The sequence below is a fragment of the Lygodium microphyllum genome, chromosome 7, assembly GCF_053477565.2.
Source record: "Lygodium microphyllum isolate KBCC chromosome 7, Lygodium_microphyllum_v1.1.10, whole genome shotgun sequence".
NCBI lineage: Eukaryota > Viridiplantae > Streptophyta > Polypodiopsida > Schizaeales > Lygodiaceae > Lygodium > Lygodium microphyllum.
The window spans coordinates 110,329,042-110,356,879 of NC_141141.1; the positions used below are offsets into that span (position 1 = coordinate 110,329,042).

Consider the following 27,838-nt stretch of genomic DNA (forward strand, 5'->3'; position numbering starts at 1 on the left):
GATCCTCTGCTGATTGTTTTTTGTTCGCCTCCTTATTTTGTTTCTCCTGCAGTGTTCCAAGCTCTCCCTTGTATTTGTAGGTACGAGTTTCTACCTCTAAAATCTATTTCCCTAGGCCATTGTTTACAGTACTATGGCTCAGCTCTACTGTGATCATCTGTCTTAGTTAAGAAATTTTTTTTCCCCGGGCAAATCTCTTGGTGCTGTCTAATTCTGTTTTTTATCTGATCCCTCTGCTTAATTGTGCGGAAAAGCATTGGACCTTGGGATACTTTGTCCCAGGGGATTTACCAATGGCATCCACACTTCCATTGTGCCCAATGCTCATTGATTCTCAATTTACATCATGTACATCAAGAATGTCAAAACCAATCGACTTGAATTCTAATTTCTAAGGATTAGCTCATAAGGTGATGGCAAAGAGGAGGTATAGACCATCCACGATGAATTACACATTGCACCTTGAAGGGTTTAGGGTTTAGGGCCTATGAACTCTTGGCTGGTACATTCATCAAGGCAAAGTTCCAATGCACATGTATGAAAGATTGTAGACAAGTAATAATTCACATCCTCTTCATAGTGCTATTATGTATAATAATTTTTTATTTGCTATTATGCACTACGAACTATATTTACTTATGGGTATCGTGAGATATGAACTATTGTAGTGTCTTTGACGACTTTGACGTTGACCCTTTGGATCACTACGAAGGGGATATGAATCATTACTTATCTACAATCTTTCATAAGTTGCAATAAAGATCCAAAATAAATATGTTGCATATGAAATAACTCTATAAGCTAAGAAATGTAAAGTTCAATAAGGTCCTATTATGCAAAATTTAAACGATGATATTAATTATTAGATATGAGCTCTTTTTTCTTATGTTAATTATGAATAGAAAACTATGAATCTATACGTGGAGACCTTGAGAGTATGCACCATTGAGACAATAAGAGAGAATGCATGGGGCTAGGGACTGCCAGTGGTGGATGAGTTGGCCACTCAAAACAGGAGGAGATCATGGGACCATGAAACATGACTTGGGCCGCGGTTGTTCATAATGGTAGGACTCTTAAACACTCACATAATTCTCCCAATACTCCTAAATATCTCCTATGCACCCATATATAATAATCATATAGATAGATTGAAAGTGTGTACAAAGAAACGAAGCATCAAAATGAATAATTTCTTAGCAAAATCTAAGTAAACCATGCCATGCCAATAATAAACCAAGGTAGAGAAGCCAATCTCCAAGGTAGAATCAATGGAAAAAGGGCATATGTAAATCTGACATCCACATAGAAGAGTGTTAGGTGAGTGTGCTATCTAGTTGGAGTTACATTGTGTTTAGGCGTAGGGGAGAATGGTATTTACAGTGGGAGTGTGTAGACGTCAGGCAGACTGATATTTATAATGGGAATGTGGATAGATGTGTATAGGTGCGTGGAAGTGTGTATAGATGTGTATAGGCGTGATAAGAGTGTATTTACTTTTCGAGTTAAATTGTATAGGGGTAAGGGAGAATGGTATTTGTAGTGCGAGTGCAGACGTAAGGGATAGTGAGATTTATAGTGGGAGTGTGGATAGGTGTACATATGTACTATTGGAGTTTGTGTCATTAAACTTGAAGTGTTTATAAGAGCTGTGGAGTGTGTGTAGGTAAAAAGGACAATAGTATTTATAGTAGGAATATGCTTCATTGGAGTTGGAGTGAATAGGAGAGAATATCTTTGTATTAGAGGGGATATGGGTACCGCTATAATGTGAGATAGCTAAGGGTGGGACAATGAAGACAAAACTGTTGAGCTAAAATATGCATTACTTGCTGATTAGTCTCTTAAACAACCCCAAAACACACTAAAAATGCTCTTTTAGAGTAAAACCCTAAAACGGGGAGCGGTTTGAGAGAGTTCAGTTGAAACCCTAAAACAAGGAGCGGTTCGAGAGAGTTTAGTAGAAATCCTAATTTTTTGGGCACCCTTTCACATCTATAAATAGACAGGCTGCCCCCATTCAGCCATCATCCTTGTTTGTAGGTTACACCAGCCCGCATACCCTCCGCTGCTGTTGGCACCCGGTTTCTAGCCTACAGCCCGCCGCCTCCATTTGCTGTCCAGCCATCATTGACCGCAGCCACATTATCTTCAGCCTGTCCATTGCTGTAGGTGACAGCTCTCAGCTGCTGGCGACTGCTCCAGACAACATTCATTCACTTCAGAGTTGCATTTTCTCTCTCCCTCCTTTTGTTTGTGTTTGAGTTTTGAGTTTTGAGTTTTGAGTTTAGGGTTTGAGTTTTTGAGTTTTGTGTTTAGGGTTTGAGTTTTGGCCTCTGTGTCTGTGACTGTTTCTTTGTGTTTCTGTTGTGGTTGTACACTCTGTGTGTCCTCAATGCAAACCCTAGCAGTTTCCTTCACAAACAAAGTGTCATTGAGCTTGAAGAGAACCTTAAATTAGAAAGAGAGGCGTAATCTTAACAAATATTCTTGAAATCATACTTAAATTAGAAAGAGAACCCTTCCACTCGCATTTGCTTGCTTTGGACCCGTGCTTTGCTAAGCTCAATCTAAGTTGGCTCTAATTGAAAAGCATTAAGGTAAAGCGGCAATAACTAAGGATGGTTTGCCAAGTCATCCTCTTTCATCCATTTAGCATCTATCGGTGAATAGTTCTAAAACTTTACCGAATATATTTAGAAACTTTACCCTCGATATTTCTTTCCTTGTGTGCCAAAATTTGCTTAGGTATCAATATCTCATCAAGCTTCTTAACCTTAGGGTGAATTTCAGTAGATACATCCTTTGGTACATCACTATGAGAAGGCTCAACAAAGTGACATGAAAGACATTGTGAATCTGCCAATGTGGAGGTAATTTCAGCTGATAAGCAAAATCACTAATATTCTCCAACAATTGGAAGGGCCCATAGTATCTTGTATTCAACTTCGGATACAACCTCTCTCTTCCTTTCATCTTTTTAGCCTTAGCTTTTCAAAATGCAATAGTACATAATCATCCTTTGGAAAGTGCAAAGCATATCTATGCGATCAGCTATCTTTTACTTTTCCTGATATCTCCAAAGTGCATATTTTATCTTTGTATAAGTTGCATCCAAGCTTTCCACATAGCAATCAGCCTCAAAGATCTTATCTTTAGTATGCAAGATAGGTGGTACTCAACAACCTCAAATGGAGCCTTGCTAGTGAAACTATGCATCGTATTGTTGTATGCAAACTCTACCAATGGCAAATACTACTTCCACTGTCTTATGCTTTGATTTATAACATCTCAAAAGATCTAACACTATGGAATTTACCTCTTCAAACTGACCATTTGTCTACGGATGGAAGGATGATGAGAATTTCAGCATGGTATCTATATTTTCAAACAAACCCTTTCAAAATAAACTGGTCATCTGAGGATCTCAAGCACTGACAATCAACTTTGGTATACCATGATACTTAAACATATATTGCAAGAATAAATGTGCCATATGATCAACCTTTATCTTCTTCCTCAGTGGAATGAAACGGGCTTGTTTGCTGATCTTGCAAATGATAGTCTATATCCCACCATTCCTGTTATAGGTATCCTAGGAAACTTAAAGATGAAATCCATAGCAACGCTCTACCAAGGCCTATTTGAAAGAGGCAAGGGCTGCAACAAACCTGACATCTTTTGCCTATCATGTTTCACTTTTTGACATACGATGCATGTCCTAACAAATTACTCTACATCATGTCTCAAAGCTGGCCAATAAAAGAAATGCTCCACTACTTTGAGGAGGAGCACAACTCTCAATGACCACTGCTAAGCCTCAATTGCTTTGTGATAGACAGTCATTCATATGTCATAAAAAAGCCATCTTTAAGCACAAAGTACTCATGCCTCTAGCCATTGCAAAGGTGATCATACACATTGGAAAAATCCGAATCAATAGCATATTGATCCTTCATGGCATCCAACTCAGTGTGATAAACCATATTGATAGTTGAAATTTAAGGCTTACGTGACAATGTATCAGTCATAACATTCCTTTTACCATCAATGTGTATAAGGTGAAAATGAAACCTAGAGGGAAACTTTACCTATCTCATATGCTTCTCTAACAACTTTGTTTGTGTTAGAAAGTACCTCAATGTTCAAGGATATATATGCACTATGAAATTAGCCCCTAACAAGTAATGTTTCCACGTAGACAGTGCACAAATTACAACCAAGAGCTCTTTTTCATAGACCTATAAATTCCTCTCTGCATCGTGAAGAAGATGGCTCTCATAAGCTACAACTCGGTCATCTTGCATTAAAACAACACCAATGCTGTTGTGTTCCTGTATGCATCTCACTAAACCACAAATGACTTCCTTAGATCAAGTAACACAAGCATAGAATTTGAAGTCAACTTTTCTTTTAGCTTATCAAATGCTAAAATTTCCACCGTTGTCCATCTAAACATACATTCTTTTTCTACAAAGCATGCAATGGAGATACAATCTCAGCAAAACTACGTACATACTTTCTATAACAGGAGCATAGATTCAAAAAGTTGCGGATCTCTCTACATTCTTCAAATGCGGCCATGAATGTATTGCCTCAACCTTTGTAGGATCTATACAAATAGCATTAGCCGATATAATATGCCCCAAAAAGTGGATTTCATATGAAAAGAATTCACTTTTCTTATCATTAATGACCAGCCTATGCTTATGTAGCTTATTGAATACAACTATGTCTTATTCTTTGAGTAGATAATCATGTCATTAAAGGTGTCCACAAATCCCCTATGTTGCTTGAAGATATGATCCATCGTCTGATTTAAAGTAGCAAGAGTATCCATAAGTCCAAATGGCATGACAAGAAACTCATACAATCCAAAAGATATCCTGAAAGTTACCTTAGGCACATCCTTCGATGCGTATTTGAAGATATCTTCTATTCAAATCTATACGGCTGAATATGATTGCCTCCTGCAATCTATCCATAACATCATTGATCTGAGGGATCGAAAACAGATTCTTTATTATGATTTTACTCAAAGCACGATAGTCAATGCACATACGCCATACATAAACCATCCCTTTTCTGTACCAAAAGCACTGGAGAGCAAAAGGAAGATGAGATGGGTTGAATCATTCACTGAACTCACAATCTCCTCCTACTGGACTGCACTTATCCTGTAGGGTGGCTTATTAGGTGGGCTACTTCTAGGGATAAGATCTATGCCATGATCTCTTGGGCTTTCAAGTAGTAGCTGTCTTGAAAGTGATTGAGAAAAGCAATTAGCATACATTTTTAGAAATGAAATGCGATCCTTCTCTAACTTTGACATGTTCCCAACATTTTCATTATCAATCTTATTCTTAGTAAAAACCAAGTATGTTGAAAGGTGATTTTTCATTACTTTAGAAATGGTAGCAGCTGATACAATAGGGACGGATTCCCCTTTCAACTTTACATCTAAAGTATGGGTCTTGCCCTTATGTTGAATAGTGATCACTTTAGTATGTGAATCAATCATTGCATGCATATGATGGCACCATGGCATACCAAGCAAGACATCACAACCCTCAAGTGGAGCAATAAAGAACTTTTCTGATAGATGATGGAGAGTCCGAAAACTCAAAACGATGGAAAGCACGAGTGTGTTTATCCTCCCAGCCACGCCTAGATAAGTGCTGGCCCTCAAAGCTAATCTCTTTGCCAGCCGTCAACTTCCTGGAGTCCTACTATTCCTGGACTCCCTTACTCTCTAGGCTCCCCTTAACCCCGTTCGGGCGCCCAAGAGCCCGGACAGTCATTCTCGTGCATGTTCCCCTAAATTTACCTTAATGTGACATTAAATATCCCTTTTAATGTCACATTCCACACTTATGACCTTAATGTGACATTAAATATCACTTTTAATGTCACATTAATGTCACATTTCCTTCCCCTTAAGAATCGGTTTCATCCTCGAAAACGATATTTGGAAGGTCTAACTGTAAATCGGGAAACCTTTTCTTTAAAGTACTTACTCGCTCCCATGTTGAGCTTTCTTCTGAACAATCTTTCCACTTAACCAAACATTCTTGATAAATAGTATTCCTCGTTCGTCTATTACGAACATTTAATATTTTTTCTGGTTCATGTGGATTAGATTGGTCATAGAATAACTCCTCAATATGATAATTTAAGATTAGATTGTCCAAATCACCCAGCTTCTTCCTTAGTTTGCTTACATGAAAAACTGGATGTATTTTACTACCAATAGGTAGTTGGAGCTTGTAAGCCAATTCTCCCACCCTTTTAAGTATTATGAAAGGACCACAATACCTTGGTGAAAGCTTTGGACAATGTCCCTTTTTCATAGTTTTAGTTTGTTCAGGCACCTTAAGATAGACCAATTCTCCTTCTTCAAAGGAGATGTCTCTTCGGTGAGGATCTGCATATGCTCTAGCTCGATTTTGAGCTTTTTTAATATTTTCTTGAGGTTGGTCTGTTATTGGAATAGCTATTTTGGCACAATCTCGAATGAATCTACGATAAAATCCAAATAAACCTAGGAAGATCTGCAGCTCTTCCAGGTTCCGTGGAGGTGGCCATTCAATAATTGCCCTTACTTTTTCTGGATCCATGTTGATTCCCTCTTTCGAGATTATATGCCCTAAATATTTGACCTCTTGTACAAAGAATTCACATTTAGTTTTCTTCGCATAAAGGGAATGTATTCTTAACAGTTGGAATACTAATTGTAAGTGTTCCAAATGTTCTTCTCTTGATTTACTAAAGATCAAGATATCATCCAAAAAGACTACTACAAAATGTCCTAGATAGGGCCGTAAAACACTATTCATCAGCTTCATAAAGGTAGCTGGTGCATTAGTGAGGCCAAAAGGCATCACCAAAAAATCATAATGCCCGTATCTAGTACGAAATGCCGTCTTGGAAACATCTTGTGCCTTAATTCTTATTTGGTGATAACCTGATCTTAAGTCTATCTTTGTGAAGAATTTTGCCCCTTGCAATTGATCAAAAAGATCTTCCATTCTGGGCATAGGAAATTTATTCTTCACCGTTATTTTATTAAGTGCTCTATAGTCAACACAAAGTCGCATAGAACCATCTTTTTTCTTTACCAATAAAATTGGTGAAGCCCAAGGTGAATTACTAGGTTGAATAAATCCTTTATCCAGGTAATCCTTAATTTGTCTCTCAACTTCTTGATGCTGTGTTTCGCTTAACCTATACGGTGGTTTTGAAATTGGGTGTGTATCCTTATTTATATCAATTGGGTGATTTATTTCACCCCTATCAGGTGGAAGGCCACTTGGTAAATCATCTAACAAACTGTTCAATTCATTATTAACATTCAATTCGCAAACATAAGAAAATTGTTGCTTTATATTACAGAAAGTAAAAGTATTCTGTATAGGAAGAGACCATAGCATATATACCTCACAAACTTCCTTCTTTATCAGCTTCTGAACTTCAGTAGAACACAGCAAAGGATTATCAGATACTTCATGTTCACCTTGAATGACAAAAGTCTTACCATCCCTTTCAAATTCCAGTGTATTATGGTGATAGCTACGTTTTAAGGATGGTTCCAATCCCCATAGCCACTCCCTCCCTAGAGCAATATCAGCTCTTTCCATGTTCATTATTTGGAAATCAAGCTTATCTTTATATCCTTGAATCTCGATTTCCAAATTGGATACCATTGTATCCCATATTTTATTGTCTTGGCCTTGCATCATACGAACAACATATTGATGCTCACTGTTTTGTTGGGGAAGTTTCAATTTTTTGACAAGTGCATAATTTATAAAATTATGTGTGGCAGAGTCATCAATCATGACTCTAACCCGTTTTCCAGCTATCAATCCATGTACTCTAAGTAAATCATGTGGCCCAAAAGTAGGCTGCCACAAAGAAGTTGACATACAACACTTATGTTGTATATCCATGTGCAAGACCTCTAAAGATTTATACTTTTCATGGCCCTTTAATTCTAAGGTCTGCACTACATGGATTTGTTTTTCTTTTCCCTTGCCCTTGTCCTTTCCTTTGTCTTCCCCCTTTTTCTTTTGAGGGCAATTCCAATGATAGATGATGGAGAGTCCGAAAACTCAAAACGATGGAAAGCACGAGTGTGTTTATCCTCCCAGCCACGCCTAGATAAGTGCTGCCCCTCAAAGCTAATCTCTTTGCCAGCCGTCAACTTCCTGGAGTCCTACTATTCCTGGACTCCCTTACTCTCTAGGCTCCCCTTAACCCCGTTCGGGCACCCAAGAGCCCGGACGGTCATTCTTGTGCATGTTCCCCTAAATTTACCTTAATGTGACATTAAATATCCCTTTTAATGTCACATTCCACACTTATGACCTTAATGTGACATTAAATATCACTTTTAATGTCACATTTTCGTTGTTCATATATCCTTGAATGTACAAACGAAGCTTTTGTTAAGGTAGAGAGTGTGTGAGGAATCGAGACAGGCAAAGCTGTTTCTTAGCAGAGAGAGGGAGCGAGGGTAGAGTAGAGAGTGAGCACGACTCGATGTGGATACAATCACTTAGGTGTACCACTTTAGGTTTTTGATAATATATATAAAGTACATGTGTAAGGGTGCATGCACACCCGAATACCGTAAAATGCATAGTGACCATTTATTCCCAACTGTCAGAGTGCAACGGTGTGGAAGCGTGGGACCAAGACTGAGAGTAGGGTGAACACACACACAGAGAGAGAGAGAGAGAGAGAGAGAGAGAGAGAGAGAGAGAGAGAGAGAGAGAGAGAGAACAACAAGAAGATCTGCTGTATAAAGTATGCTAAATACAAAGGAATGCAGATATGTACACGGGTGCAGTCCGTATGTTTGCGTATCTCGACCTCGACAATATCTCCTTGCTGGACACCTCAAAGTCTGCTGCAATATGCCTGATCTCTGTCCTGAAATCTGCAACTACATGAATGAGAGTGTGTGCTGGTGTCAGGCTATTTATAGCCTATTGAAAATGCCCCAAAAACTGTCAGGTTGGTTGCATTAAATGCAGCTGACTGTGCTGCAAATCTGGCCGACTGTATAGCAGTCTGACTAGATTGCCATGCGACAGTCCAATTGTGTCGTGCATGGCTGCTGCTGATGTGGCACTGACAGATGAACAAACTTGCTCCGCATACCAAAACTCTCTTGAATGACTACTTGGCTGGAAAACTGCATATGTACATAGGCTAACTGAGAAAAGTGCGTGTCTAGGGGATGACAATCTCTAACACCCCCTCTCAGATCCTAGATGAGGCATAAGGCTGAGGGATTTGGAATGTTGTCGAAGTAGAGCCTGGGGAAGCGCCTTCGTAAACAGATTTGCAAGATTGTCCTCGGTCTTACAGTACTTCACATCTATAGTCTTATCCAGAAGCTTCTCCCTGATGAAGTGGTACTGGATCTCTCTGTGCTTTGTTCGGGCATGGAATACAAGATTTCGTGCCAAGGCAATGCAACTCTCATTGTTGCACCATAGAATAGTAGGATAAGTCTAGGGACAGCCAAGCTCCTCCAACAATCTCCAAAGCCACACAATCTCAAATGTAGTAGAAGAGGGGACCCTGTATCTGCTAGATAGTAAATCCCTAGGTTGGAGGTCCCCCTTAGAAAGCGTAGTATCCTCTGAGCAGCTTGCCAATACACTTGCTGAGAACCGCGCCAAAGGAGAATCTGAGTGTGAAGTGGCCTTCCAGTTCGGATCCACAGGAGTACAAATGGATTAGCAATCCTCCATCTCAAAAAGTCACCAAGAGCTCCTGTAGATATCTCCATTGAGAGATGAAAATCCCCCTCGGAGTTTGATAAATCTCATGGCCCTAAAAGAAATGGAGAAGTCCTAAATCCGTCATCTCGAACTTCTGATGTAAGGCTGCCTTCATCTCTTTGACCTTTTGTGCATGGTCACCTGTAATAATCAAGTCATCAACATACAAAACAAACAACACATGACCACCCTTGGAAGTGTGCACATAAAGTTTTGGATCGGGCCTGGAGCGCTGATAGCCCAATTTTGCCTGGAGGAACGAGCCAATCTTCTAGTTCCAAGCATTCAAAGCCCGCTTTAGGCCATACAAGGCTTTCTTCAACCTGTAAACCTTCCCATCTAAGGATCCAAATCCAGAAGGTTGCTCTACATAGATCTCCTCCTTCAAATCACCGTTTAAGAAGGCTGACTTCACATCCAATTGAAAGACAGGCCATGTCGTACAACCAGCCAAGGCAAGAAAATCACGGATCGTTGCCATACGAGCAATGGGGGCAAAAGTATCATGGAAATCAATGCTTGGGCACTAAGCAAAACCTTTAGTAACAAGGCGGACCTTGTGCTTGTTCAAAGAGCCATCACTATGGTATTTGGTCTTGAAGACCCATTCAACACCAATCACCTTCTTATGAGAGGGACGAGACACAAGGTACCAAGTACTGTTCCGCTCAATAGCCTCCAACTTGACTTCCATCACTTTCTGCCAAAAACAAGCTCTGTAGAATGTGCCTTGTGCCTTCGTGACCTCCCCGGTCCATCCTACGGTTTTTCACCACTCCTCAGGGTCCCCCTCGATCCTTGAATCTCGAAGCGTGTCACAGGCCCAACAAGGAGGAGGCCATCGTCGCTCCCTATCTGTTGAAGTTTTTGGAAGGTCCACTGATAGCGGAGGAGCTATCTGTGAATCCAGTGGTTGGGAACTAGGCTCCTCATTCGAATAAGAGTCCTCAAGAGAGACATCCTCCAGAGGAACAGTCGTTGGGGCATAGCTATGACCGGGATCTCCAAGAAGAGGGTGGTCCTCACCCCCCTCTGGGTCTAAAACCTCCACGAACGGAACGTCACGACTCGTGTAGACATCCTGCTTTAAATTTGTCATGTTGTGTCTTCGGGATGTGAACATAGGCGTCACACCCAAAAACCCTAAAATAAGAAACTTCTGGCTTTGACCCAAAGTAGGCCTCCTAAGGAGTCATACCAACAATAGTGGAAGTAGGGGAACGATTAAGGATGTGAACTGCAGTGCGATTCTCGATCAACGGAAGTCTGCACTGTGAAGTAGGGTAGGAGCATGGCCCGTACCATGCTGGAGTGAAAGTAGGGGAATGATTAAGGATGTGAACAACGGAGTTTGCATCCGTGAAGCCAACAACTGGTGACTTTTGCTTCCCAAAGTAGATACACAAGTCTTGGGAGGATCCTTGCATGTCTATAAATAGACACCGCCTACCGTTCAGTCCAATCCTTGTTTTGTAGGTTTCAGCCCATCAGCCCTTAAGATATCTCATGATACCCTTCACCGCTTCCCAATGCTTTTTACCAGGATATGCCACATACCTGCAGACCACCCCCATCGCAAATGCAATGTCAGGATTTGTAGCAACCATAGCATACATCATGCTACCAATAGAGTTGAAGCATAAGGAATCTTGGCCATCTCACCCTTTCTATTATCAAATGTAGGGTTGTCATCTATACTAAGTTTCACACAAGGAGGCAACGGTACACCAATGGCTTCTCCCCCCTCCATATTGAAACACTGCAAAACTTTAGTAATATACTCTTGCTGTAATAGATCGTGAAGACCTTGCGATCTGTCATTGAGTATATGTATGCGAAGAATATGATTGGCCTCACCAAGATCCTTCATATCAAAGCTACTGTGTAGGCTTTGTTTCAAGGAGTCCAAAGCATGAACATCCTTGCTTGCAATCAGCATGTCATTCACATACAAAACCAAGAGAATAAGGTTGCCATCTACTACCTTCTTGGTGTATAAGTAGTGATCAACTTGAGATCTACGGAATCCCCAAGATTGCATAAATGTATCAAATTTATGATACCATTCTCGTGGTGCTTGTTTCAACCCATACAAACTCTTGTTGAGTTTACATACCATGTGCTTTTTCCCCTTTGCAACAAAACCCTTAGGCTATTGCATATAGATCTCCTTATGCAGATCACCTTGCAAGAAAGCTCTTTTTACATCCATCTATATGAGTTCCATATCTTCAGATACAACCAAGCCCAAAATGGTTCGTAAAGTAGTCATTTTGACTATAGGAGAAAACATTTCATCAAAATCAATTCCATGTTCTTGCTTGTACCCTTTAGCAATCAGTTGCGCCTTGTACTTTGGCAAAGAACCAGAAGTGACTTTCATTTTGTAGACCCATTTACATGGTAGAACTTTTTGCCCTCTAGGCAAATGCACCAAATTCCAAGTGTCATTTTTCATGAAAGATTCCATTTCAGACAGCATAGCCTTATGCCATCTCTTGCCATCTTTTTAGTCCATTGCTTCCTTGAAGCATGATGGCTCACCACAATTTGTTAACACGACATAATCAGCCACACAATTGACACTAGGAACCTATTTGGCTGTCTTTGCATTCTGGTCGACCTATGGACCCAATGAGCAAGATTTGCTGGTTGTTTAGCTTGCAAATTTGCATTACAACTTGCTGTTTTGTAGGTTCAGCATGTTGTACAGTTGTTTCTAGTTGTTCCAAAGGCATCCATTTTTACTGAAATTGTGGTACATCATGGGCAATATCTTGTAGATCATTTTCAGCATCATTCCTTGCATTTTCAGGGCCATTTATAGCAAGTATTTGCTACTATCTAGGAGGCAGTCTTTGCTATTCTATCGGTACATCTTTCCAGAATACAACCCTTCTAACTTCCTTAGTCTTTTTGGGCTGTTTGTGCTTGCCATTTTCTCGCAAGATAACATCATTGTTGTGTACAAATTTTCTTTTTTGAGGATCCTATAACCTATACACTATTTCACCCTCATCATCATATCCTAAGAAAATACATTTACAGGACTTTTGCTCAAGTTTGCCTTTTTCTTCCTTGCGAATGTACAAAAATGCCTTGCAGCCAAACACTCTAAAGTGAGCATACGAAGGTGGCTTGCTCGATTATGCTTCTTGAGGGACCACCCCCCCCCCCCCCCCCCCAAAATGCAAAAGACTTGTTTGGTGATGACCGATTAATCAAGTATACGACTGTCATAATAGCCTCTGCTCAAAATCCATGAGGTAAAGCAGCATGTGACAGCATTATACGGACCTTGTCTTAAATGGTTATGTTCAAACGCTCTGCAACACCATTTTGGGGTGGATTATGAGGGACGGTGAGCTCCCTTTTAATCCTTTTGCTGTCACAATAGTCTTGAAAAGCTTTGGACATGTATTTCCCACCATTGGCAGAGTGAAGACCAATACTTCTAATTTTACATGCATAGTTATCTAGTAAGTGGACAACACCACGTGCACCATCGTAGTAGTCAGAAAACCACTCATGATGTGGTGTAACATGAAAAGAGACACCTAAATCAAGTATCCAAGTGTGCATGTCATCATTAGAATCTGCAGTCAATGCATGTGTACTCAAAGAAGTAGCAAGAAGTATATCACCATCATTGTCATTTTCATGAGTAACTATATTTACCTCCTCTATCTTTACACTGATTTTCTTTGCAAGTTGATTGTTTGTTTTTTCAGCCTTGTTGTTTTCAGTGTTTTTGCTTTTGCCTTTCTCTTTCTTCAACTGAAAATAGTCTTGTTTGTAGTGTCCTTTCTTGCCACAGTGATGACACTCCACATTTTGGCCATGAGACTTGTTGCGTGCTCTATTTTCAGAACTGCCCTTTTATTGAAATCTGCCGCAAGTGTTTAGTGCATTAGAAGACTTGTTTGATGAATTATTTTGCCTGTTGAGTTCTTCCATATGCAAAGAACTCTCCACATTAGAATGTAACAGCTGAGCATTTGAGTTACTCAAAGCTGTCCTGAAAGTATTCCAACTTTCAGGCAAAGTGCATAGCAAGAAAGTAGCCTTGAACTTATCATCAATGTGGAAATCCAAAGCAATCAGCTGATTGAAGATTGAGTTGAACTCGTTCAAGTGTACAAACATGGCTGTACCTTCCTTCATGTGAAGGTCCATCAACTTTTCAAGCCAATAAACCTTGTTGGCTGCACTCTTTTGAGCATACAATTCCAATTCCTCAAGTCTTTGCCACACATTTCATATCCAGAATTCAGCTTCTCAATTAAAGAGCAAGTTGTCTGACAGTGAGAGCTCTATGGTAGAGTGTGCAAGCTCATCCAAATCATCCCACTTTTCTTGTTCCATACTTGCTGGTCTTATTCCCTTCACTTTGATGGGCTTCACCTGTTTCTTTTGCACCAAGACATTGTAGCACTGTTTTGGCCATATTGCAAAATTGTGTGCATCCTCAAGCTTCTTGATGTGCAAAAGGTTCCTGTTGTCATTGTTTCCAACCATGATTTGCAGTACTAAATTGACTCAAATGTCAGCAAATGCAAGCCCAAATGCCACACAAATGACCAGGGTATGCTGCAATACCAAGCAGCAGTGAAAATCAAGCAATTGCAGAAATTTCTGACTTGCAAATCAATTTCCAGAATGTTTGCTACTGCACTCCACAATCAATTACAACCACATTTATAGGCCAATGCACTAATTACATGTGAAATCCCCAAAATTCTGCTGCAATTTTTGCTCCAAATGCATTCTCAAGCACAAATTTGACGATTGTGCTTAATAGCCCTAATTTTTCAAAGGAAAATCCGCTCAAATTGCATCAATACATGGTACCCAAGTGCATATAGCAGGCAATTCTTGCATAGATTGATGAAATTCTGCAAAAGCCCCAATTTTCTCGAGTTCGATGTGCACAAATTTTAGTGAAACTGACAAAATTTCACTAAAATGTAAAAAGCCTTAAATTTGTTAGGCAAGTGTGCACCAAATCTGCAATTTGTGATTCAGATTGTCCTATTTTGCATCAAAATCCCCAAATCCAGGAAAAGCCCCAAATTTTCTTGTCAAAATTTACACACAGTGTGGGCATGCGAATGCCTATTAGTGGGAGGGGAGCAAGTTGCCAAATTAAAAAAAAAAAAAAAAGACAAAGAGCAAGAAGCTCGAAATGACGCCGTTGACCAGCTGCATGCAACTTGCTTGGTCACGGCTGACCTGTCTAGCTTGTCGTCGTCTTGCTAGCCGTGGCCCTATCGCTTGCTTGTCATTCCTGATTGTGCTTGCTAGATCTTGTCGACCTGGCTCCAACATCGCCTGCTCACCAGGCCATTACAACTGGTTGTTGCAGCTCAGGGCTGAAAAGCATCACTTGCTGACGCTACTTGTCTCACTTCATCTGTCTAACCTGCTCATCATGCCTGACTGTCTGATTAAGATTGACTTGTCGACTATTGCCCATCTTGAGAAGCGTGTGCTCCTCTGCTTTGATATCAATTTTAAGGAAGAGAGTGTGTGAGGATTGAGACAAGAAAAGCTGTTTCTCAACATAGAGAGGGAGTGAGTGTAGAGTAGAGAGTGAAGGAGATAGTGAGCATGAGTCGATGTGGGTACAATCACTCAAGTGTACTGCTTTAGGTTTTTGATAATGTATATAAAGTATATGTGTAAGGGTGTGTGCACACCCGAACATCGTAAAAGGCACGGTGACCCTTTATTCCCAACAGCTTTTTATGAGCGGTGTGATAGGTTGCCATATTGATGTCTCCCACGGGTCCGCGATCTTATCCTCTCTGATGCCTAGACAGATTGCCATATGTGTAGATATGAAGTTGGCTCGTGCTTCATTATCAAAGATAATCAAAGAATGCTAATATTTGATTTTGCCCCATGCTCTACATAACTTAGTAGCATCATCATTGGGCTGATCACTAATAATATTTGGCACCAAGCCAATTGATGTTTTGGGCCTCTTACCTCCCCAATTTTCTGATTTTCCAGCTTTCTACCTATTGGGATAGTCCTTAGCAATGTGACACTCTTGTTCACAAACAAAGCATTTATTTGCAGCCATTAATTTTCTATGTTTTGCAAGTGATTTCCAGCCCTTTCTTTGTTGTTTTGGTCTCTTTTCTGGCTGATTTTGAGATTTGCCCCTTTTTTCAACCTTTGACAACTTGTTATTCGGCTTCTCCCCACTCTCTTGGAAGCCTGAAACTTTTCTACATAGCAATGCATTAGTTGTAGTAGCAGTCTCTATGAGCTGAGACATGCTAGACAGGGTGGATTTAATGCAAAAATCCCTAATTTCTTTAGGCAGCCCACATACATCCCTTTTTACTTGCACATGAAGAGGAATTGGACTTCTTATTATATTGCTCCAAGTTTTTGCATTCTTTTGCATCTAGCTTATTCCAAGTTTTCATGATGTCCACCTGGAATGTACTAGTCAACCAATTTGATGCAAACATTTGCTTGAATTGTATCCATGTGGATAGTACTCTACCTTGCATTAAGAGTGCGGACCACCATTGCAATGCATTTCCCTTCAAGAAAGTGACTGCCTTTCGAATCTTAGAGGATTTGGTGAAGTTTCCCCTTGAATAGGTTGCATTGAACCGTTGAATAAAAGTCAAAGTTTTTAGCCTATCTTGTGAACCACTGAAGGACTCAAACCTCATCCATTTTACACCCTCATCATAATCTTTTGCTGCCCCTTTGGGAGTCAAGTTGTCATACACTGGTTGCTGGAAAAAGGGTGCATTTGCTGTATTTGCATTATGATCAAGATTGAAAGAAGCATTTGCATGACCAACACTCATTCCTTGAGCCCCATAGGCATTTGGGGGTGCAAATGCATTACTAAACATGTTGCTTTGTGCCCCAAGTATCAAATCGATGGTGTCATACATAGGGTTATGCACATTACTAGCCATTCTTGAATACATTGGGCCTTGCACACCATGCGTCGGTTATTGTATACCATAAGTAGTGCCATACATTCCTGTATATGGTCCTTGGCCAACCATTGCAAGAAAAATAGTGCTACCACCAAAGTATCATCGCTGCCCCATCATTGTATGCATGCTCGGCTGTCAAAAATCCATTGGATTGGCACTTTCGTGATGGCCTTGCATTTGCACACCTTGCCTTGTTGGTACCAATTGCTTCTCTTTATTTGCATAATTGGAAACTTCATGAGAAGGCTTTGGCATTTTCTTCAATGCATCTTGCTGTCGTGAAGGTATGAAACTACCAGGATGACTACTAGAACGACATACATTTTCTTCACGAGAAGGCTTTGGCATTTTCTTCAAAAATTGAGTGAATTGAGGATCCTTTGCTAATTCAGTAAAGAGATTTGTTACTGTCCTCATTTGATTTTTGAACTGATAATCAAATTCCTCTTCCCCTTGTTGATGATCAATATCATTTTGCCTTGAAGGTCGTGCATCTTGACCAACAACAAAATTTCAGCTTGTTATCCATACTGTGAGCCTTGTTCGAGATCAGCATTGCATCTCCTTTGGGAGAAGCCCAAATGGAAGCACGAGCAAGTGGAAGCAAGAGAGATGTGAGCTATGATGGATGGAGCAACAGAGCAAGAGAGAGAGACTCAAGATGTGGGAACTCCAACAGTCTGTGACTGGCCTTCCTTTTATTCAAGTGTCATTGAAAGAATAAACAATGAAGTGACAGTGATGGGTGCTCGTCGCCTACACACGGGCGGCTAGGCACAGGTGCCTTTATCCCCAACAACCTTCCACTTAAAGGCGAATGTGCCTCGAGTGAAGAGGAAATAAGAAAAAAAAGTGACAAAGTATAATGTATATATAGAGTACAATAGGATGAGGAATAGAGGTCATCTCATCCAACGCCCATCAACTTTCTAAGGAAGGTAAAATGCTCTGCTGAGAGACTTTTCGTGAGTAGATCTGTAAGATTTTGGTCAATTGAGATCTTAACAAGATCAATAGACTTGTTCTCAATGACCTCTCTAATAAAATGGTACCGCACCTCAATGTGCTTTATCTTCGCATGGAAGACCGGATTCTTGGCTAATTGGATAGCACTCATAGAATCTGAATGCAGTGTAGGAACCACGTCAATCATACCAAGGTCTGCTACCAGACGGCCAAACCAGAGAGCCTCCTTGTAAGCCTTAGTGGCTGCAACATACTCAGCCTTTGTAGTAGAGAGTGCCGTGTATTGCACCCTGGACATCCAAGAAACAACACCCTCAGCAAAGGTAAACATATAGGTAGAGGTGGATTTTCCATTGTCTGCATGTCCTGTATAATCAAAGTCAGTGTATCCCGTGACTTCTATATCCTGGCCACCATAACATATGCACATATCTACTGTGTCCTTTAGGTATCTCATGATACCCTTAAGGGCATCCCAATGCTGCCTGCTACGTGTAGCCATATAGTGTGTCACAACTCCCACTGCGAAAGCTATTTCAGGACAAGTAGCTATCATGGCATACATTAAATTGCTCACTGTGGATGCATAAGGGATCTTGGCCATCTCGGTCTTCTGCTCATCATACTATGGACGATTGGCTTGGTTCACCTTCACATGAGAAGGCAAAGGACAATCAATAGGCTTAACATCCTGCATATGAAATCGCTCAAGAACCTTTTGGATATACTCCTTTTGCGACAAGTAAAGAAGCCTTGGACAGCGGTTACACATAATGTGCATCCCAAGAATATATGAGGCTTGTTCCACGTCTTTCATCTCAAAGCTCTTCTTGAGTTGACTTTTCAGAGCATTCAACTCATCAAGAGTTCTCCTAGCAATCAACATGTCATTCACATAGAGTGCCAAAATCAAAAGGTTGCTATCACGAGCCTTCTTCGTGTAAAAACACGGATCCATATCACTGCGTGTATAGCCTTGTGATTGTGGTATCATTCCCTAGGTGCTTGCTTAAGGTCATGAAGGCTCTTTCTCAATTTGCACACTAGGTGTTCCTTCCCTTTTTTCTCAAAGCCCTTAGGCTGTTGCATATAAATCTCCTCATGCAAGTCCCCATGTAAAAAAGGTGTATTAACATTGATTTGATAAAGGTCCAGATCTAATTGAGTAACTAATGTTAGTACCAGACGTAGGGTAGTTATCTTGACTACAGAAGAAAAGACTTCCTAAAAGTCAACACCATACTCTTGTTCAAAATCCTTAGCAACCAATTTGGCCTTATAGGGAGGCTTGGGGCATCTAGGGGTGCTCTTCAACTTGTACACCCACTTGCATGGCAATGCATGCTTTCCACCAAGCAAAGGAACCAACTCCCATGTATGATTTTTCAGTGAAGAGTTAAACTCTGACTATATAGCCCTCTCCCAAGAGTACCTACCACCATGGCGCATGGCCTCATCATAAGTGAGAGGCTCACTTGTGTATGTCACCATCACATAATCAATGGAGGGCTCAAACTGCTTAAGAGGATATCTGGCTCTAGTAGAGCATCTCAAGGTAGGCTGAGGAGCCTGCACATTCTGTCTAACATCATGATCATGGGCTACTGGAGCATTAGTTGCTACTACAGGCTGTCTAGCTGGTTGTACAGGAGCAAGAGGCTCCTCTTGAAAGATAACCTTATGTATCTCGACTATCCGCTCAGGTTGCTTATGCATCTTTTCCTCATGGAAAACTACATCATGGCTGCGGATGACTTTTCGAGTATATGGATCCCATAGGCAATAGCCCATCTCACTTGCATCCCCGTAACCAAGAAAGATGCATTTCACGGACTTAGCATCCAGCTTTGTGCGCTTCTCCTTGGGTACATGGTAGAAAGCCTCACAACCAAAGACATGCAAATGATCATACAAGAGAGATTTTCTAGACCACACCTTCTCTGCAACCTTAAAGTTAATAGAATTGCAATAGTCATTGCCTCAGTCTAAAATTTTTGTGGTAAGCTTGCCTGGCTAAGCATACTATGGACCCTTTCCTATATTGTCCTGTCCATGCGCTTGGCCATACCATTTTGAGGTGGGGTGTACGGGGCGATCAAGTGACGCTGAATATCTCGTTCATTGCAAAATTTCTCAAAGGCTTTAGAGACACACTCATCCCCATTATCTGAACATAAGCATTTCAGCCTACCCAGATTGGTTCTCAACCAATGTAAGCCAACAATAAAAGGTAGCCAAAACATCAGATTTCAACTTAATGGGATATGCCCAGACCTTATGTGAGTAATCATTAATGGATGTGACAAAGTACTTGGCATCTCCTAACGATTGACAGGGCATATGTCCAGAGACACTAGTGTGAACAAGAGCCAAAGGCTCACCCATGCGTAGAGTGCCAGACTTCTTATGCGTACTACGTGTTTGCCTGTCATACAAACAATGATCACATGACTCAAAACACTTATAGTCAAGGGGCGGAAGATACTGCAAACGAGTAAGCATTTTCATTCCCTTTAAGAACATGTGCCCAAGGCAACGATACCAAAGAGATACATGTGGAATTGCAGCCACATACAAAACATGATCTACGGATCTAGATACAACCAAGGGATATAAAGTGCCAGACTTGGCACCACGTGCTAGAACAAGGTTTCCACGGGTGATCTTCCAAGAAGAATCCCCAAAGGAAACAAAGTAACCCTTATCATCCAGTGTGCTAGCAAATATTAGACTCTTCCTGAAAGCTAGTACATGTCGAACATTATGCAAAGTAAACATACTACTTGAACCAAACTGCAGTCGAATATCACCAATACTAACTATCCTCAATGCCAAGTCATTCCCCAAACAGACAGATCGAGTCATACTGCGATAGGAGTGGAACTACTCTCTACGAGGGGTTATATGAAAGAAAGCCCTTGAATCCATCAATCAACATTGAGTAAAACCAGGCAAAGGCATTAGACAGTTGTGACTCATCCAAAGAAGAAGCTGCAAGTATGTAATGATCATCAGAGTCAGGTTGCTGCACTACATTGATCTCTTCGATCTTAACACTGGACTTAGCAGGGACAATGCTGTGATCATCAGACTTGTCTTGTGCTTCCCCTTTGCGCTTTTCCTTGTGCTTGTCATTGCGCATTTTATGGCACTGTGGCGTGATATGTCCTGCTTTCCCACAATACTAGCATGCCAAATCAGTCTTACGTCCACGGGACTTATTGCGAGATTGTCCACGGGACTCAGAATGAGACTTCTGCGAGTCTCTACCATGGCGGTCATTGTCAAAAGATGACGTATCAGTGAGACAGTAGGGTTTGCGTGGAGGAACATGGAGTGAACTTAGCAAACATGGAGAAGAGAAGAGAAGAGAGAAGAAATTGTGATGAATGGAATGATGAAGATCTGAATCATGGAGTGAATGTGATACAAGGGAACAAGGGTGTCGTAGTACAAGGAAGATGATGATGACAGCCATGAACCACGAACTGCAGTGTCCTCCTGAAGGGGTGTGAGGGTAGTGGAGAGGTTGGAGAGAAGAGGTGACGGACTGAATGAATCAGCCGTGAGGAATGAATGAGAGAGTGGCCTATAAATAGGCATAGTCAGTCTAGGATGGTGCCCCTTTTTGGGGCTGCAAACCCTAAACGCAAAACACAGAAATGCAAACATGCAAATTGCAGGTGAAGGGTTTCTCAACACCCCCTCTCAGGTCCAAAAAGGGGAACAAGAGAAAAGTGAGGTGGAGATGCAATGCTTATGCAGTAGGTGCTACTTAGACAGTGTCCCTCGTGGGAAAATTGTTCACTTGCCCAAGCGTCCTAGTACATAGATGATGAAATCATGCAATGCATAGGAGGAATGTCAGACTTTGTGTGGTGCTGAGAACGATAAGGATATGCCCGTACTCGATCTCGGGAGGTGGCTCCATGCTGAGCAAGTGACAAAGGCAAGAAGAGAAGAGGAGGAAGAAGATGTAGAGGATCCCTAAGATCCAAGATTTCCATTGGAAAGGGAACCTGTAGTAAAGACCAGTAGACAGAGTGAATTGGAGAACCCAAAACTCAACCTTGGGAGAGAAGCTACTAGCTCCGTGCATCCATGTTGGAAGGAATACAAAGGCTTTGTCACCAAGTCGTGGCTGAATCTCCAAGGTCCCGATCTAGGTGATACTTGATGATCCTTGGTATCACTAGAAGAGATGACTAGTCGAAGACAGCCACCCCAAGAAAGTAGAGGATGGGTGAAGAACTTCATGTGGAGTAGGTTCCCCCTCTGAGGTGGGAGGTGGAGGGGCCCCTGCTGAAGTCGAAGAAGTAGATGCCTCCTCTGAGGGCAAAGAAATAACATCCCTCTTTGAAGTAGATAGAGAATCCATGGATCACGGACTTTGAAATATCTGATGATAAAGGAAGTACCACCGGTCGTGCCGAAGAAGGTATCTGGGGTGTCGAAGAGCTCCCAGAGGTAGCTTCTTGAACCTGAGTAGTCGAGGGTGGGGAAGGGTAAGGCTTAGAATGAGCAAGAGGTGGGCAACATGCGCTGTCTCTCAGTGGAGCGGACTGGGTAGCCGAAGAAGAAGAACGAGTCGAGCAGTCACTGTCTCTCGAAGGAGCGGACTGACGAGGAGACGGTATCAAACAATCATTGTCTCTCAGTGGAGTGGACTGCAGAACCGTAGGTTGTGGAAGCCACTGTACCTGAAAATAAGTGGGAGAAGACTGCCGCTGGCATTGCGACGATCTCTAGGAGGTCGTAGCGCCAATCGATCCTCCATATGCTCGAAAGGACTTAGTGCGCATCAGATGCGTCTTATTGCCTTCAACATAGTACTGTGATAGCCAATGCAGAACGGTCTCTGTGGCCCAGAAAGGAGAGGTGGCACAATGCCTGGTGAAAGACGGATATACTCCGGGGGGTGGGGAGCAAAGGTCGAAGTTGGCAAGCATCAGTGGTGTGACTGTTCGTGCCGCAGTAGGAACACTAAGTAGAAGGGCAATCTGTAGGGGGAGACGCCATGGTACCGGTGTGGTAAACTGGAGAAGGGAGGGTGGGAGGGAGAAAAAGGATATCTCCCAATGCACAGTGGAAATGATAGAGAAATCAAATGTTGATGTCGAACTCGCCACCAGTCTTTGTCTTCTTTGATGGGGAGGATCTTTATGGGTAAATGCAGCCAAGGAAGGTTGGATCTGATGCAGACGACAGTGCAGGAGAGAGAAAGACTAAAAACGTAGGTGAGGAGAGAGAAAGACTAAAAATGCAGGCTGTAGGAGAAATACTAAAAACGCAGGTGAGGAGAGAGAAAGACTAAAAACGTAGGCTGCAGGAGAGAGAAAGACTAAAAACGCAAGAAAAAACAGCAACAGCAGCCAATATGCCGAAATCAGCTCCGAACAGTGTGTGATAGATTGAAAACAGGTGCCAAACTGTTGTAGACAGCAATGGCTAGCTTGGAGGACCGTGATGTCCCCCGCGGCCGAGGTGTGGGCAGCAAGCTGAAATATGCAAAAATGAGATTGTTTTCTGAATGGAGAGTGATTAGCAACAGTCACTTTGCTGTAAATAGCTGCAAATTGCGGGTGGAAGGTTGGAAATAGGCGCTAGCCTGTAGATGACAGCAAGGGACAGCTGAGGCTGTAATGTCCTCCGCAAAAGGGTGTGGGCAGCAAGCTGAAAACACCTGAAATCTGCAAAAACGAGATATTGATGCAGTGGAAGAAGAAGAGAAGTGGATGCTGAACTCGCCACTGGTCTTTGCCTTCATTGGAGTGGAGGATCTTTGCTGCTGTTTGAGTAGATCTGGCTTTGATATCATGTCAAAAGATGACGCACCGGTGAGACAGTAGGGTTTGCGGGGAGGAACATGAAGTAAACTCGGCAAACATGGAGAAGAGAAGAGAAGAGAGAAGAAACTGTGATGACTGGAATGATGAAGATTTAAATCATGGAGTGAATGTGATACAAGGGAACAAGGGTGCCGTAGCACAAGGAAGATGATGATGACAGCCACGAACCACGAACCGCAATGTCCTCCTAAAGGGGTGTGAGGGTAGTGGAGAGGCTGGAGAGAAGAGGTGACGGACTGAATGAATCTGTCGTGAGGAATGAATGAGAGAGTGGCCTATAAATAGGCACAGTTAGTCTAGGATGGTGTCCCTTTTTGGGGCTACAAACCCTAAACGCAAAACGCAGAAACGCAAAAACGCAAACTGCGGGTGAAGGGTTTCTCAACAGTCATTTCCGCTCTTACCATCATGGTGACCTGAATAGTCAAAGCATGAGAAGTATGAGAAGCATTCACATTCTTCCTATTGATCTCCTTTGTTAGGAGTGCACCCTCTATATTAGACAATTTCAGCCCATTCTTGGGTATATTTGCACGTATAGCAGTACGGAATGTGTCCCAAGACTCGGGCAGTGTGACTAACAAGAACAAAGGTGAAAGATTGTCCTTAAAGTCAATACCCTGCGATGACAGTTGGCCAATGATAGTATTAAAATTGCTCAAATGCTGAGAGACATTGGTACCTTTCTTCATATGAAGGTCCATAAGCTGCTTTAGCCAATACATCTAAGAAGCAGGGCTCTGCTTATCATAGAGATTACAGATTTTCTCCCAAAGATCCCATGCAGACTACCCATTTGTGACAACATTACAATAAACCTGCTTGTTGAGGGATAGGATAATCGTGGACCTGCAAAGCTCATCTAAGTCATTCCATACATCTTGATCTTGATCTTCAGGCTTAATGCTTTTACATTTGATTGGCCTAATCTGAGATTTCTGCACCAAAACTTGCCAAATTTGGGTCTTCGAGTAGCCATAATTGCTGCCATCCAACTTTTCAATGTTGAAGATTGCATTGCCATTTGAATGACCAGCCATACGGCAGGAAAAAGAGGCTTAGTACAGACCAAATAGATTTCTGTAATACCTGCAAACAGCCCCAAAACCATTGCCAAAACAAGCTAAAAACAAGAGGTACGGACCAAACATTTAGCTGTCCACAAACTATGACTAAAATAGCATCAAATGGAGGAGGCTGCTCTCATAAATAGTGCAAGAGTCTGCAATTACAGTATGCTGAAAATGAGGTATAGCATACTCAAGCTCATTGCAATTAAAATCCAAAGCTCAATGTAACATTGAAGTGTCAAGTAAGCGGCTCCCACCACGGAACAAAAATCAGATGCTAGATAAGCAAACAAAGCTCAAATCCTCATGTGAGTGGCGTCCAAGCTCCAAGATACATCAAGTACATAGCCAGGAGCATAAGACCCAACAAAAGCTTCAAGCCCATAAGGTCATAGACCTTTGAAGCATCCAATGAAGTAACTGATAGCCAATGTCAAATGTCTTAAGCTCAAATCAAAGCTCAAATGCATTCAATAACATAACCAAGCATTGAGCTTCAATGTCATGCACTAATACATCTGATAGAATGCTTGAATAGCATGAAAGAGCATTAGGTATTGAATTCCCCTGTTAAAAGCTTGTTGTCCACTGTATGTACAGCAGTAAAATGACAGTCACAAGACTGAGCAAAAGTGTGCTCAATCAAAGCCCAAAAGCATTTTGGGAGCATGGCCAAGCATGTGGCATTAACCATAGATATCAATGTATCGTCCCAAGTGGCCGGGAAGCATCAACAAGCAAGAGGCATATGCTTTCACTGATAAAATAACCTTCCGCCCTGCTTATTACGGCAGTAGAAATGACAGTAAAATTGAGCCAAATATGGGCTCAAATCACTCCAAAAGCTTTCCAATACATTGGCCAACAAACATTCCCCAAGTGTCCAGCATCAAATGAGCATCCCGGGAGCATCACATAAGCCAAGAGCATGACATTTCCTAGATAAATAGGATTCAGCCTTGTTATGACAGTAGTGATATCTATGAGAAAACCGAGCTAAAAGAGTGTTCAAATCAGCCCAATAGCATCTCAAACCAATGACATATGATCCCCCAAGTATCCCGCAACAAAACATAGGTATATGGGCATCTCGAGAAGCATATATGAGCTCCAAACATTGAAGATATGACTGTCCTTGTTTTATGATAGCATGCTGCGTTGTTTACACAGTTAATGGTTGAAGCTCAATGACTCAAAACCAATGCTCAATGTTAATGGTCAATGTCGAGAGGAGTGGTAAACAATGCCAAAGCCTTTGTCTAGTACTAGGGTGTGGTTGAGCAAGCACAAGTGCTTGAAAGTGGCCACAGTTGAAAAACGTGTTTATGTTTTCAGCCCTGAATATTGAGACGAATACTCCCCGAAATAAGCTCAATGTAGGCTCAAGATTGCCCTGAGATAGCCCCAATAGGTTCTTGAGAAGTCCTAGAGCAATGTGAGCTCAATATGAACCTCAAGAGGTGGAGCTACGGTTGCCATTGGTGAAACCTTGCTGTAGGTAACTCGAATGAGAGCTGAAGCTCACGGAGAACGTGGCTTTGATACCAGTTGAAGGGTGAAGCCCAAGTGGAAGCACGAGCAAGCAGAAGCAAGAGAGGTGTGAGCTATGGCGGATAGAGCAAGAGTGCAAGAGAGAGAGACTCAAGATGTGGGAACTCCAATAGTCACAATGTCTGACTAGCCTCCCCTTTATTCAAATGTCACTGAAAGAATAAAGAATGAAGTGACAATGATGGGCGTTCGTCAGTAGCATGTAAGTGTGGGTACTGTCAATGTAGTAATACATGGGCGACTAGGCACAGGTCCCTTTCCCCACAACAATGTGAATGTTTGTATTGATAGGCATCATCATTGCTTGATTCCATCTTGTTGTATGATGGCACCTTGCTGTAATTACTCAGCTGAGCTCAAATTCAGCACTAGCACAAAGCTTCTGGCTTGCAATCAAGTATCTCACGCCCTCCAGGTCAAGGGATTTGATGGAATCTTGGCAATGGAACCATGAAACCAGCCGTCCTTCTTGGTAAGGGTGGTGAAAACTTGATTAAGCACTTAATTACAACAATTAATAAATTCACAAAAACTGAAATGCACACTTTACCATACAATCTTGGACATTGGACACCTTGTTGGCCCCAAAATTGGCATCCTTTGTGGTATTTCTTTACCTTGTATTGCAAATTGGATGGAGTATAATTGAAATTTCTTAATTTCCTCCTTTGATCCAAAAGCCCCTTGCTTTCATAAAATATCAGCAAGCCTTTTGAGCAATTGGCTCCTTGATGTTCACCGAGGTTTGTACAAATTGGACCTTGATTGGCCAAATGCTGCCCCGAATCAAATGGGATGGGGCTTGCATCTGAAATCTTTGGCAATTCCTTGAATTCCAGGTGTTGATTTCAGTCTACAATGCATTTAATTGCCGGCACGGGTTCCAATGTGGTTGATAAATTCTAATTTCTGCTATGAATTAGGGTTTATAGTAAAAATTCATTTGTTGTCCACCAAATTTGGCTGAGATTTGCTCCAAATGGCTGAGATTTGCTGAGATTATCTGAGAATAGGTTGGAGGAGGTGAGAGAATGATGTAGAGAGAGAATTTTCAGAGTTTCCACACGAAAAAATCCCAAAAATGGCTGCTGCCCTACTTGAGTCAGCTGATGCTGTTGCTTACTACCAAGGAGTGCACTAAATGCTGTTGCTTGCCCTTGTTGTTGTTGCGTGCTCCTAGGAAGGCCAAATATGCTGACACTTGCTCCAAAATGGGTGGTTGCTGCTGTCACCAGCTTCCAGAGGATCTTCGACAGCAGGAAATCAGACGAGCAGCCTCTCTTCTCTCTCTCCCATTGCTTGCATATACTGAATGAGTCTCTCTGGTCCCTAAACAACCTTCTCTCCCATAATCCATTGTATGGGCATTTTTGCCAAGTGGCAGCCTTCGAATTCCATTTTTAGCAAATTTCAAAACTAATTACTTTTAAAAATTAATTTTAGCCCTTTTGACCCTATCCAAAATTAGATGTGCCCATCCATAATTTAATTGGCTACGCCATTTGCAACCCCAAGTGGTCCCAAGCCTTAATTGACCCTTGCACATAAATGAATGAATGAATGAATGAATTAATTAATACCTAGTCCCTAGTGTCACCATTGACACTTATTGGCCAATTAATTATCCTAGGGCC

At 41.6% G+C, this 27,838-nt stretch overlaps 1 protein-coding gene across 3 annotated transcripts in view; it reads left to right on the forward strand.

Annotated features, from left to right (window-relative positions):
- LOC148033822 (transducin family protein / WD-40 repeat family protein) overlaps nucleotides 1-27,838 on the forward strand; it is a 124,134-nt gene that overhangs the window by 281 nt on the left and 96,015 nt on the right. For all 3 annotated transcript variants that reach the window (XM_087681830.1, XM_087681828.1, XM_087681829.1), the window contains exon 2: nucleotides 53-80. In XM_087681830.1, coding sequence (XP_087537956.1) covers nucleotides 53-80 — 28 coding nt within the window. The remainder of the gene's footprint in view (nucleotides 1-52; nucleotides 81-27,838) is intronic.